The sequence below is a fragment of the Hippocampus guttulatus genome, chromosome 10 (genome assembly GCF_054856545.1).
Source record: "Hippocampus guttulatus isolate MCC_2025c chromosome 10, RoL_Hgut_1.0, whole genome shotgun sequence".
Taxonomy (NCBI): domain Eukaryota; kingdom Metazoa; phylum Chordata; class Actinopteri; order Syngnathiformes; family Syngnathidae; genus Hippocampus; species Hippocampus guttulatus.
The window spans coordinates 14,017,959-14,032,277 of NC_141270.1; the positions used below are offsets into that span (position 1 = coordinate 14,017,959).

The window sequence follows — 14,319 nt, forward strand, 5'->3', positions numbered from 1 at the left end:
TTGATGGCATCAGAACATAGAGCAGAGTCTTTACTTGGCTCTGGGGTTAAAGGTCAGACAGCCCATTGGCTGACCTTGTGATTTATTCCCGGGGCCCCCTCGATCTATAAACACAATAAGAGCTATGTGTATGCTGGGAATGTGCGTCTTTCCGAGGTGACCACGTCAAAATGTCCCTAAGAACACATCGTTTGTTTCCACAGGCCTATTTAGTACTCATTTTGTCACAAATACCAGGCATAAGAGGGAGGGAAGAAGGACAAACTGCAGTCAATTGCTAAAGATGAAAATACTCCCAAGTGCAAACAGATGCTTTGACAATAGATTGAAAGTCCATCACATTGGTCTTTGCCGTAGAACTAGTGCATCGGAGTAATATTAACAATAACTCGAGCTGTGAGATATCATGTCTCAATGGTAGTTATTTAGGACAGGCTGGTTCTGGTCACCTTTTAATGTTTAACCTGGCATCCTGTTGCTCCCAGGAAAGAAACTTCTTGGGACCACTGTCGTCAGCACAAATGTCTAACCTCCCCTGTGCCCCTCCAACAATGGATGAAGAACGATTGCTAAATCAAACCAAATTTTCCAAGCCATGTCAATTTATTGAAGTGTGTTCCGTGATGTGACATTTTGTTGTTTTTTTTAAAAATAATTCATCATCATCATCATCATCATCATCTTTTTTCGGTCCAGTGTTCTCGTTGACAGCCGCTTTCGCTTTAGCCTCTTTTGGACAAAAATACTTTTAGTCTTTGGCACATATTAGTCATAACCAGATGTGATCATTGTAGTGCAGTTTTAATCAACAAAAACTCAAAAAGGGTTTTTTTTTAATTCAACGAAAATTCGAAAAGGTTTGAGTCTAGTTTTCGTCACATTTTTCAATAATAATTAACATTAATCAATAATAATGTACCATATTTAATAATAGTTATAATAAATGTCATGATTTTGAAAAGTACTGCCTTAAGAAAACAGAATGGCCTTAACCATCACACAATCAAAAGTCCCTGTACTCCTGGATTTGTTTGTTTTTTGTGTGTGGGGAACAGCAACAGGTCTAAAATGCTACATTTGCCTCCATTTTTAGGAGTGAATGTCAAAAATTACCAATGTTAACCGCCACGTTTAATGTATAGGGGCTGTAAGTCCGTGCCAGCTCTTCCTCACTGGATAGATTGCTATTTAAGAATTCATTATCACAAAAAGGCAATACAATTGAGTCTTACCTGCTGAGGTCCTCTACTTGATATATTGATGTATAGTCAAAGGAATTATGCAAAAGAGAAAAAAAAAAGAAAGAAGAAAAAAGATGACCTCCCGGAATGCTATTGGTCGTATTTGTAAAATGAAAGAAAAGCTGACGGAGAAGGATAATACCTCTTTGTCATGACCAAAATCAAGATGTGAGGCTTTGTTCAACTCTTAGCTTGAGGAGAATATCTAACATGCGCTCACTTGCAGATAATAAATCAATGCCCAGAATTAGTGACATGTTCTCAGACCACAATGAGCCGTGCCATGTGCTTTTGTGTGGTTTGTGTTTGTTTAGCGTTTGTGTGCCATCTTTATGAACCGTAAACAGTAACCGGGAATTTATCCGTAAACAGGGACCCTTGTGAGGATAAAGCGGATTTGAAAATGAATGGATGGATGTTAATGTGTGGGTTGCATCAGAACCATCTGAAACAGAACATTCCTTTGCAATATGACTTCCTCATTAAAGTACGGTAAGCAAATACGGTTGTCTTATGAGAAAGACATGTTTTTGGTTCAAATTTAAATTTACTTTCCCCCCATTTACTTATCTTGGATACCCCCGCAAAAAAAACCAACAACTACAATTTAACATCAAGTTAACAACTCTTATTCATGGGGAAAAAAAGTACTTCATTTTCATATTACAACTTAAAACTCGTTTTCTATCTCTCTTTCTCTCTCTCTCTCTCTCTCTCTTTTTGTGTCGACATAAATGTCCTCCATTGGGAATATTGATTCAATCATTCTGTAGTATATTACTGTATTCCCATTTGTAGGCTATGCCAAAGCATCAAAATGTTATTTTGTCAGTACAATAAATAATGGTTATATGATGACAGTTTGAATGGATTCTTTCCTTTACTTGTTTCGTCAAAATGTGAACAAATCTTCCTATCATATCAAAATGCATTGAAAAAATTCATCCTACTCAAAGCGCTATTCTTACCTAAACATTTCCCCAGTTGAGAACCTATATATGGTTCACATTAAATCTGAGGCGTGTGTCTGTCTACTTTACCTTCTCGCTGCATTTGGCCCTCATCCCTCAGCCGCACACAGCTTTGCGTATTTGTTTCATATTTTGCACAGGATGTGACTCACTCGTGTTTGATGTTTTAATTAGACTTCAGTCAGTGATATGTAGTGGCAGTGCAAGGAGAGGGCTCGCTAAGATTTGGTGTAGTACAATTACAATAACACATCGCTGCCATTCATGATCAAGAGCAGCACCCTTGAAGTGGACGAGCCTGCACAGTACAAGTGTGCTTTGTGCTCTGCGAATATTTCTGTAAAGCCTCGCTACGATAGGACATGTTTTGCTTTTCTGGCCCCGTTCACTGAAATGGAGTGGAGTGGATATATGCAGCACTGCAGTAAAAGACATTACGGTGGTTCATTGGCTCAAATTGAGGCACTTCCACAATCTCCATCTGTGATTTGTGTCAAACACGAGGCTCCACACTGACTCAAAATGATGGCATTTTGCTTCTATAATTTGAAACAGTGCAAGTCTATTTTTCATCTCCTCGCACCTGTGTGGCCAGTAAATCTGCATTTTTTTTTTAGTTACTATTCTTGAATATGTTTTGTCTGCTCCACACTTCAAGCCCGTTAATAGTAATGAAAATTAATGGAGTGAATATTCACATAGCAATTTGACTTAACACGACATGCTGCTAAATTTTCTACTTGCGCCCATAGAATTTCATATTGGCGGCCATAGTGCACCTTGTAAAAAAAAGTTAGCCGGCAGCCCTGAAACAACTTTGTACCGATCTAATACAAAAGCTGTGTTCAAATGTCCCCCCTATTACAAACATGTTCGGTTTTGATTGACACTGTCAGAGGGGTATTAAGTGTTAATTTAACCATATATTATATTAAAGGCTTTGCATTACACGTCATAGAATATAGATGGGATACATCGTTTGGAAAGCCCTGAGGTCCAAAAAACTGTCTGAGGGGCTCAGAGACAAGCTTGTGGCAAGCCCACAAAATAATGGCTGCTGCTTTTAACGTTCCCAAGAGCGGTGGGTGGTCTGCCTAATTCTTAAATGGCAGAGTTTGAAGCAACCAGTTCTCCTCCTAGAGCTGGGGCCTATCCCAGCGTAATAGAGGGACTATACCCTCGACTGGTCGTCAGTCAATTGCTGGGTGACCGTGAACAGACACTGCGTGGAAATAGATTGCACACCAGCGACACGAAAAAGTGAACAACTACAATACTAATGCTAATTTCTCTGAACTGAGTTATTGCCTCAATTGTGAATGGCATATGTGGATGAAACCAGACAAATTCTTCCATCAATAAATTTCTCTCATCTTCATACAGGATCTTGTCCCCCAATAGCTCAGTTTGACTGTGTAGCCAGCTCAAGGATTAGTCGCGGTTGTCCAGAACATGTGCCTTGTGTGAATAATAAATATCACCATGCTCTTGAGAATATTAACTATGGAATTTTTGTAGCCTTGTCCCGATCTGTCCTTTGGGCAGTTCCTTGGACTTCCTGGCTAGGTTTCTAATCTGACTTGCTCCGTCAATTTTGAAGCCACAAAAAGGCCTGAAATCCTGTTTTGCTTTCTCATTGAAGGGGACGAGAGGGGGCTGTACACTTCCTGAGTGCACTTTTCTACAACAGCAGGCATAATGCCCCAAGTAAGTTATTATCATTGGCTCAACAAGAATAGGGAGTTAAGGGGAAGAAATTAGCTGGTCCAAAGACAAAAGGGAAGCTAGTTGTTGATTAACTCACTTCAACAGCATCTTGAATGCGTGTAGCTGCAGGAGGGAAGCTTCAGAAGCACAGAGAGGCCTTAGCAGTTAGAGGAAAGGGGTCTCAGCGTTGAGGATATGCTTACATGCATGCTTTCCATTGATGGTTCCAAAGAACAATGTGAGAGAATCAATGTGTTGCTTTCAAATGCTGCTAAGATTGCATTGCCACGTTCTTTCCCTTTCACAGCCGTTCCTTGTTTTCAAACAGTGGGCCAGCAGGACGAAGGAAGCAAGAGGTCCGAATAAAACATCGAACAAGAACATCAATGACATGTTGATGGATACCACAGTGCCGGGCATTGACTCCGTGTAGTTTGCAGTCAAAAGCTCTTGAGACTCTGCTACCCCAGAAAGTGGGATGCCAAGCAGTGGAGAATAATTTGGAAGGGAGAAATAAATTATGTAAGAGAAAGAATATATTCAAGGACATTTTAAGAAACAACGCAATTAAAGCTGTACAAGTGCATTTTAAGAAGTGATTCAAAAGACGCAACCGATTTTGTGCATCCCAGATGCACAGGCAGGTCATTCCAATCCAAAGTTGAGGTGTCCTGATATAAAATGTTCTCTCACCTTTAGTTTTAAGCCTTGACTTTGGAATAACCAGGTCCGCGGGCTGGCTCATAGGTGGTTAAAAGTGTAGATATGTACCTCTGATGCACGGTATTGATGCTTTTAATTACATCACTGTGCTCTGAATTGGCAAGTTGACTTTCTACCAGTATGGGTCATTATCTGTCATGATCATCCTTTTTGTTATGTTGTGGTGCTGATAAACTCTTGTGTGTTATTGGCTTGATTCCGTTTTAATGTGTCTCTCTGTGATTGTGAGGCCATAAAACAAACTTTTATTCTTCTGATTGTCACCGGATCAGCTGGGAGTGGCTTTGAGGTGACTTCATGAAGCAACAGGTTGGAACATCCATTGTGTGCATGGATTTATAGTTGGCAGATGAATAATCCAAAAGAAATATGATGGGTTTTACAGGGCCTCGAAGTCAAATCCTGCTTTGGGTCCCGTGGAGGCGTCGCCCAGCTCTGTTTTGGCTCAGTAAAGTTTGGGAATCACTGGACTTCTCGTCTGTTGTAGACCGTGAGATGTCGCGCTTGATACACTAGGGGGCGCTCCAACTGCGGAGCGCGTCTCTCGCTTTTAAGACGATCGCGCACGCTTGGATGGTTAGATGGGCGGAGGGAGGCGAGGCCCAAAAGCACTGCGGCCAGGAAGCAGCTCGAATTACAGCAGGAGGGGGAGCGTTGAGGATTGGGAGGAGGGAGGAAAGCAGAGTGTGGAGACGTAAGGAGGAGAAAAAGCGAGTAAACCTGACAAAGCGTCTGCATAAAACACTGTGAGGAGTGTCGGCAAAGAAGAAGGGGACACACGTTGATGGATTTTAACGCATTTTGCATCGGACGTCTGTGTTATTGATCCCACGTCCACCCTCGTACTGACTTTCTTTTGAGTTGACAAGTGCACAGCTGGATTGTTGTTGCGCCCTGGCAGAAGAAACTTGGTGACGAGGAGGAAAGTTTCGGGGCTACTTGACTGTGCCTTTTTTAACAACCCCCCCACTTCCACGGATAAAACGTAGGATTTCTTTGCATGGCAGCGCAGTACTCTGCAAATCAGACTTGGAATATATTCAGCGATTTGATCTGAGAGTGGATTAGTGAACGGCAGACCGATTTTCTTTTCGGAGTGTTGAGGAGTTGGGAGACATTCCTCCGTTTGGATTGAGCCCATGTTCTGTCCTCCCTTTATCCGTGCGTGCCAAAACAGAGCTCCACGATTTTACTCCACTCTGGTAAGTGTTTCTTCGGTTTATGATCTAACTCGGCAGGAAAAAAAAGTTTCCATTCACATTCCATTGTCTCCCTACCTTAACGTAGAAGCCTTTTTTTTTTTTTTTACATTTCAGGGTTCAAGATAAGTGTACAACTCCAGGGCAAAAATCACATACACACCACTTTAGAATATGCAACCACACGTATTGTCAACTGTGCATGCAAACACTCTGTATTGAACTTCACTGAAAGAATGTTTACCCCCCCAGTAAAACTGGACCCTTGTTTGTTTTAGAAGCCGAAGAACTATACAACACCTTGCATCATTACTTTAGAACCCATTAACGTGGGTCTTGGTTATTTATTACTATGCTTAATTTTCTACATCGCCTTTATGGTGCCAATTATCCCGTGACTGCAGTTGTTTTTTCTTCTTCACTGCTTTGGTGCCGGGGCCCCTAAATCACGGAACAGCTCCAAATGACACCCCCACCAATTGAGGAAAAGCCAACTGATTTGAATCTCAATAGGAATTCAATCAGCGCCAAGAAATTTCATTCAGTCTGCTTTAAATGAAGAAGGTGTCCACGTTTGAAGCAAAGTAACACCATTACAAACTATTTTCTAGTCCAGTCTTGCATTTTTATTCATTTATGTTATTTTGTACGCGCTCAACTTTTTGCGTTTTACTAAAATGAAGTGGGGTGAGTTCATTAGCAGTATAGTAACATACATTTAATAGTAATTGTGATGCTCATTCAGTCAAATAATGTTAAGGAAACAAAAAAGAAAAATCAATATGTTCTAGATGTGGAGCTCAGGGAGGCGTGCACTTGAACATAGAGAGACATTTAAGAACTGACGTCTGCTATAATTCGACTGCTAAATTGCACCAACGTTATGATACGTGTGAATGTTACGGTTGATTTCCATAATCGGGTGAGGGAAATGCACCGAAAGGCAGTGGCTTGCAACGGGTCTGGCGTCTCCTCTGCGGACAGCAATCAACTGGTGTCGGTCGCTTTTTATGGAACAGATTTGATTGTGAACAATGAGAGAAAAATCAGTTTTTAATCTGCAACACACCAATTAAACTACGCATGGCAGGCTGATTGGACGCTCTAAATTGTCCCTAGGTGTGAGTGTGAGCGCGGATGGTTGATCGTCTCTGTGTGCCCTGCGATTGGCTGGCACCTGATTCAGGGTGTCCCCCGCCTACTGCCCGGAGACGGCTGGGATAGGCTCCAGCACCCCCCGCGACCCTAGTGAGGATCAAGCGGTTCGGAAAATGGATGGATGGATGGATATTTTGATACTCCATGGCGAGTTTGAGTTGTCTAAGATCATTTTGCTGTATTAGAATTTGAGGTTGGCTGCGTATTAACTTCTGGTGCCTCACAGCTTCTTCACATCTTCAGCATCAGCTTGTTTGCGTTACATTGTAAAGCCTTCTACTGTTGTCTCACTTTGTCTTTCAAGACAGATGAACTAGTGAAAAACACAGAAAACGCAGCACTGATTCCTCTATTGACCATTGTCTTATTCCATTCTCAGCCCAGGTGATCGGGTGAATTCCAGTGCCTGACAGTCCAACCCGGCAGCAGTTGATGATTGGGCGGACCCCCTCAGATGGGATCAGTGTCCAGGGGGCAGTGGAGACGGGGAGTATGGGGAGCACTGGCCACCTCTAACGGGATGGCCTCGTGGGCCTGGCTGCTCGCTGCCGTCCTGCTGTCCTTGTTGACTGTCAGCGTGGCCCGGCCACCCCTAACCGCCACCAAGGAAGAGGAGTCCACTCTGGAACCTGAAGGTGAGCGGCCAGAGCAGGCTGGGAGAGATGCATCGAGCTGTGAGATGGAGGATGGTCTCAATGTCTGAACCTTTTGACGGGCTTGGTTTTATAAAGCAAACACATAAGGCTCGTGGAATGTGCAGGTCACATTGTAAAATGTTTTTAAAAAATATATATGCGTTGAAAAGGCCCAACAAACATTGACTCAGAAAGCCCACTGTTTTGTCATCTGTTGCTGATGTCTGCCGTAGTTGAAGTTGTGCGTGAGTGTGAAAAGCAAGTTGGTGGGACCGTGGAGGCTGAGACACTATTTATGCTGGCAGCACTCTCATGCCTGGAATTAAGTGAGATGGAAAGAGAGAAAGTAGGAATGCGATCGTATGCTTTCACTGGTCTGGGAGTTAAAAACTTAAACCTGTCGCATTTTATGTTCTAGTTTTCCCCGCAAACAGATGTCTAAAAGGAATTATACATGTATTTTACTTGCTGGGGTGACAAGCGATGGTTCTGCAAGGAATCTTACAGATTAAGCACATTTGGTCAAACTGCTTAAAACATGCCTCTTTTACTATAATGGTAAATGAGGTTTTATCATAATTTTTATTTATTTATTTTTAACGGTCAGTGGTAGCTCTAACAAGAACACATTCAGATTTGTTGCCGATTCTTTATTTTTTCCTAAAGTCGTCAATAATGAATGCACTACTCGCGTCAATGGAAAGCTCATACTGTCCAGGAGTTGATGGAGGCATACAGTTTTGTTTGGATCCGACTCTATGACCTTGGTGGATATTTTGGCATTCTATTATTGCTTTTAAGTCGATACATCTCCAAGATTTTGTCTCCAATCATGCTGTCTGCAAAGATAATGTTTATTTTTATTTCTGTGCTAAGTAACATTCCAAAGCCTTTTGTTGTACTGCTTTAATCTGAATGATAATTGTTTGTTTGGAAAACAACAAAACAATACTTTTCACCCATTCCCCCTCCCCCACACACACTCAGTATTCATCCTTCAACTTCTCTTGGCCTTTACTTTAGAGGTCAAGAATGATTGTTGTGTTGATGAGAGTCTGTCTCACTTTGTTGTGGATCAGGAGACAAACGAAGGGACAGCAGGGTCGCCAAGCATTCTCTGCGAGGCTTTGTCTACACTCATTCTTTAAATGAGATGACATTGATTTGGACCACGCAGACGTCATGTGACTGCAGATTCAGTTATTCAGAGCGTTGTCCAACCGCACTGTCTTTTTTATCCTGTTGTGACTGGTGTCACCTGGAGGGCGTACATGTCAGGAAGACAGAATGGCCGCTGATCCCGCCCCCTCTGTCTTAATAACACCCCCCTACGGAGATGTCTGGGATTCCCTCCAGCCCGCTCTGCCCTCAGCCATGCTATGTGTGCGCGTGGGAGTAAAATAACTTTAGATGGGTGAGATTGTGTATCAGCGTAGTAGCCTCAGTGGAGCTCGTGCGGCCCTGCGGGTTTTTCTACCTGTAACATTTCTAGCCAGGCCAGTGTGGTGGTTAAGGCCCTGCACAACAGAGTCATTGTTGTCACTGAAGCCGCTGCGGTATCTGTGGGAGCGTGTTTACCTTGTCCAGGCGCACTCCGTTTGCACTTTGACAATGGCACCAAACACAATCCTTTGCATGGGCTTTCTCGAGTTCACAGGCCTTGCTTTTGCAGATGTAGAATAAGAGTGGCACGCTGGATGGTGGCCCAAAAGCAAGTGCAGCTGACAAAAGTCAGTTCATGACTTGGCCCTTGTCCTGCTTTCCCTGCCAAACTTTTTTTTTTTTCTTAAAAAAAAAAAACATTCTGTGCAGCACCGAGACCAACTACTCCAAATAGTTGAGTGGTTAGATAATTAAAGACGGCAAACTTGAGCCTTTGATGTTGAGACTGACACAATTAAGATTTGGAACTTTTTCAAGAGAAACAGCCTTTTTTTCTTTCTTGTTGACTGTGTGAATGCTGTAGTTGTTGCCTTGGCAGACTTATATTTGTTTGATTCTACACTGATTTTTAAAAAAAATGCATGTATGCTGTCAGCAGTCATGGTCATGGTGGTCAAGGGTGTGAGAAGATGCACCGTGTGTTGTGTGTTTAGTGCCATTTTGTAACACTGTGCTATCTCATAATAGTAGGAAGGCTGTAAAAGTATAAAAGTGTCACTTGGCTAGCTAATGACATGGAGAATGTGTGTGTTTGAGAGGGGGAGGGTTATGATGTTGACAATGACCTGAACTCCAACCTAACACCGTTAGTGTCGCTTGTCCACAGCAGGAGACAGAGGTGTTGATAGAGGAAAACAGGAATAGATTACTATGTTATACGAGTGCCAATTACTAGTTAATGGAGCTTGCCTTTAACACATAAGTGACAGTTTTTTCCCTGATTTGTAACGTTTCCCATGAGGCATAGTCTGGATATCTATTCATCACCTGGTAGATGAGCTTTCTGAATTGCTTACAATGTAATTAATGTTCATTCACTCACGGAGCCAAAACCTGAGGAGTACGGGCGCATTTGAATGCATCGAAGAGAAACTGAACAACAACAACAACAAAAATCTTTCTTTGTGGCGGAAAGGCAAAATGTGTTCCTTCATTTCTCAGTGGATGGTGAGTGTGTTGGCAGTGGTGGATGTTTAGCTGTGGCATTTGTGTTATTAACGGAATGTTAAATGGTGCAGGTGTAGCTTTCAGATGATAGCAAGGTGGCTGAGTGATTGGCATGTTTGCTTCACAGTTCTTAGGTTGAGGGTTTGAATCTGGTCCTTGCTCTTCGTGTGGAGTTTGCATGTTCTCCCCGGACTTGCGTGGGTAGTCCACCATCCATCATATACGTTTCGTTGAAGAATCTAAATCGTCCTTCGATGTGAATGTGTGTGTGTGTGACGTTATATGCTTTGGAATTGGCTGGTGACCAGTCATGTATCCTGCCTCGTGCCAGAAGTCGGCAGGGATAGGCTCCAGCACAACCGTGACCCTCATGAGGATAAGCTGTATAGAAAATGGATGCATGGTGGTCTTAATCCACCATGCATCATTTAGAATTTAGAATCTAAATTTAGAATCAATTTCAAATTACTTCTCTATACATTCAAAGCCATCCATAACCTTGCGCCCCCCTATCTGTCGGATCTTCTTCAATTCCCTCTCGCTCACTCAGGTCCTCATCCTCCCTCCACCTTTTTCTACCCTCTGCCCGTCTCAGTACAATGGGGTGCAGAGCCTTCAGTCGCTCTGCCCCCAAACTCTGGAACTCACTTTCTCCCAACATTCATAATATTGACTCTCTTTCCATATTCAAAACCCAGCTCAAAACCCACCTATTCAGGCTTGCCTATCCACCTTAAATCTTTCTTTCTTTGTTTATTATTTTATCTGTGTTTTATTATTTTATCTGTGTTTTATTATTGCTCTTGGTTGTACAGTGTTCTTGAGTGTTATGAAAGGCGCTTGCAAATGTGATGTATTATTATTATTATTATTAACTCTCATGTTGTGGCTGGTGATTGTACGGAATATCATCTGAAATAAATAGTACATGTTATAGAAGGAAGGACATCTTTAGGCTGAGTGCATCTTAGCCTATAAAGAGTTAAGACGTAGGCAGAGTTGAAAGGGTCGGGTGGGGTTCAGGGAAAACCTTGATTGGGAATGGGTAGCGGGGGGTCAGGCAAAATGAAGGGGCTGTTGCCATGGATGTTAGCTGGGTACCGGTTCACGGAGCCTCTCTTTTGTCATCGCATAAAAAGCAAAGAAGGGATTTGAATGTGAAAGGAGGAAAAAAAGAGAAAGAAAAGAGGGAAAAACAAGAAAAGAAAGAGAGGGATTTTCTACGTGAGCAGGATGCAAAGGGAGGAGGAGAGGAAAAAGGAGGGATAAGAGGAGTTGCGGAGACAATTTAATTCAGTAATGTGTGTGTGTGTGTATGTGTGTAGCTTCTAAGATGAGATGGCAGTCATTACATTTCGTCAGAGACAGAAGAGATAGTAAAGTGGACTTTCAGCTGAATGAGCCTTTCTACAAAAGTAAGCCAAGTTATTGCTAGTTGACATTTTGCCACTTTCCATGTCACTGCTCAGTCTTCCCCGATGAGATGGGGCAGACTGAAACATCAGAAGGCAGGTAGGATGGCAGAGATGTTTTTAGATTTACTCCCTGCCATCAGATACACATTTTGCCATCTAGATTGGAGTGGGCCATTCTCATCTCACGTGTGACGCGTGGAATCACTGTCAGAAAAGACAAAGAGATGTTTTCCCCCTCAGAAGGACCGACAGTGATGAAGCTGATGGATATAGAGCAAAAATACGTATGTTTGTAATAAAGATGAGTGAGATTTCCCAACCCCTCCTGTGGTGAAGAGGGGGGGGGGGGGATTTTTAGCCTTGCAGCAATGAAAATTCGGTCTACTCAACTCTTCAACCCAGCATGTGCCCTTCTACTTGTGTGTACGTGTTTGCGTTAGTTTGCATGATAGACGCCTTTGTTATTATAAACCTTGTATCCATGTTTTTTTTAATACCGCCCTTTAAGGCTCCTTGTGGTTGCTGATGTATTCTCAGTATGTTTAAGTGTGCTCACATATGACACAGGTTCCCATGAATAGTCAGGCAAGCTGGAGGTGTCAACAGGGTCAGGTCAGCCGGGTCAGGGGTGAGAGCGTGGAGGCGGGTGTTTGGAACGGGGGAAGGAGAGGGCAAAATGGAAGGTGAGGTGAAAGAGAGAAACCGGGAGGCAGTGGGAGCTGGAGATGATAGAGTGGCACAAATGGAGCCGGCAGAGATATAACGTAATGAGGGCAGAACTAACACGTCGATGCTTTCTTTAATTAAGCACACCATTTGGAAGCCCGCTTCTGCCTCTTGTTTATGTTTATGTAACACAATCAGTTCCTGGATGGTCATTTATCTCAGATTTGGTCGGCTTTGGAAAAAAAATAAATCCCATGGGAAATAAAGGAAAGAGAAACAATCCATTTCCAGGATCAAACTCTGAGTAGCAAAAGACTTGTGTGAACTAAAATGGAAATTTTAAGTAGCTTTTGACCAGTATTAACTGTCAGTCAGGTCTAAAATGAACTTCTGTTTATTTTATATTCAGATGTTGTTACTCTTTAAAAGAGGCTAACTTGGGTGTTAACTTTGATAACAAATGAACGCGAGTCGATTCCAGTGTGTATTCTTTCTCCCTTCCAAAGTTATTCCTCTTCAAACACATCTTGCCTGGTTAGTCTTTCTTTCTAATTTAATTGTGCCCCCCCCCCGCCCCCCTAAAAAAGGCATTAATGTCAGTTAGCTGCATGACGATGTGATTACCCAGTTATCTTCCACTATGTATTTGTAGTGTGGACCATCTCGGGACCCTCCTTGTGTTTGTTATAACCAGTGTACAATATATTAACAGGTGTGGTTGTGACTATGCCAGGCAGGAGTGTTTTGTCAGTTTCAAATCACTCCTCTCGAAAGGCCTACAGGCATTACGTCATAAAACGTGGCGAGAATAGATTCTGTTATTCAGCACGAGACATCTTCCCTCTTATCAGACCACACACGTAGCTGAGAGTGGTGAAGGAAGGGCTAATTATTTCTGAAGCAAGGAAAGTAAAAAAGACAATGCAGGAACTGTACCTGTGTGTGTGTGTGTGTGTGTGTGTGTGTGTGTGCGTGTGTGTGTGTGTGTGTGTGTGTGTGTGCGCGCGCGCGTGCGCATGTGTGTGCGCGTGCGTGTGTTTACTCGCCCGAGGGGAACGTTTGGAGGCATGCACACATGCCGCGGCTGCTGGCTTGCAGCAGAATTTCCCTTCCTGTTGAGGCTGGAGTGTGTATACGCGACACTTAACACACACATACACACAGCAGGACATCATGTGGGTGCAGCGTGGTTGAAAGGTGTGTTTGTTAAGACACAGGAAATGTGGGGAGTGGCTCGACCTCCATAATTACATGCATCAACCTGAAGCCACTTGCTCTAAATATCCATTCATCACCATGCGATACCATGACTACCATTTTCCATTTTCCTGACGCTTTCGCTGTGGACTGACAATCATTTTTGTGCTGCAACAAAGAACAGAACTTGGATGGATCTTTTTATGTCAGTCGTAAAGGATTTCAAACATTGCAGTTGGCTGTATTTGACTGTGTTGAATTTTCCCCTATGTTGTAGAAATGCAGTCTTATCTTTGAGTCATTGAAGATTCACTTGGTCCCATAACAGCCATCATAGTCTTTTCAAGACACGGTGTGCACACAGGCATTCACTGACGTTTTTAGATTTAGGATCTCCGCTCTATATGGGGCCGAGCGGTGTTTCGATCCTCTTTCTTCGCCAGCTGATCTTGTGCAGTAGTTGTAGCTCTCCTACGGACATTTCATAAATGAGAATAGCGAAGTCGGAAATGGAAAACAGAAATGTCAGGTCAATGCCAGGTAGGGGGTTTAAAAGTTAAGTCACAAGACAGAAGCAGAGAAAAGCCTCCACCAAACTCAAACACATAACACCTGCTTCTTTTCCTTTCTGTCTCAACAACTTCCATCTTAGACCTCTTGGCTGCTGTTTTACTCAGGTATGCATTCCGCAGTTGTATTACCTTTTTTTTTTTTTTAGACCAGTCTATCAGTTACGCATACTCACTTTCTCTCTTTCACACACACGCGCACACACACAAACACACACATACACACTG

General features: G+C 42.8%; 1 protein-coding gene across 6 annotated transcripts in view; it reads left to right on the forward strand.

The window, feature by feature from the left end:
- The first annotated feature begins 5,302 nt into the window (after window positions 1-5,302).
- fgfr2 (fibroblast growth factor receptor 2) overlaps window positions 5,303-14,319 on the forward strand; it is a 37,385-nt gene continuing 28,368 nt past the window's right edge. For 4 of the 6 annotated variants that reach the window (XM_086122810.1, XM_086122811.1, XM_086122808.1 and 1 more), the window contains exons 1-2: window positions 5,303-5,844; window positions 7,379-7,634. In XM_086122810.1, the coding sequence (XP_085978936.1) occupies window positions 7,454-7,634 (181 nt within the window). In that variant the 5' untranslated portion in view covers window positions 5,303-5,844; window positions 7,379-7,453. The remainder of the gene's footprint in view (window positions 5,845-7,378; window positions 7,635-14,319) is intronic. The other 2 variants (XM_086122812.1, XM_086122813.1) reach the window with 2 other exon arrangements.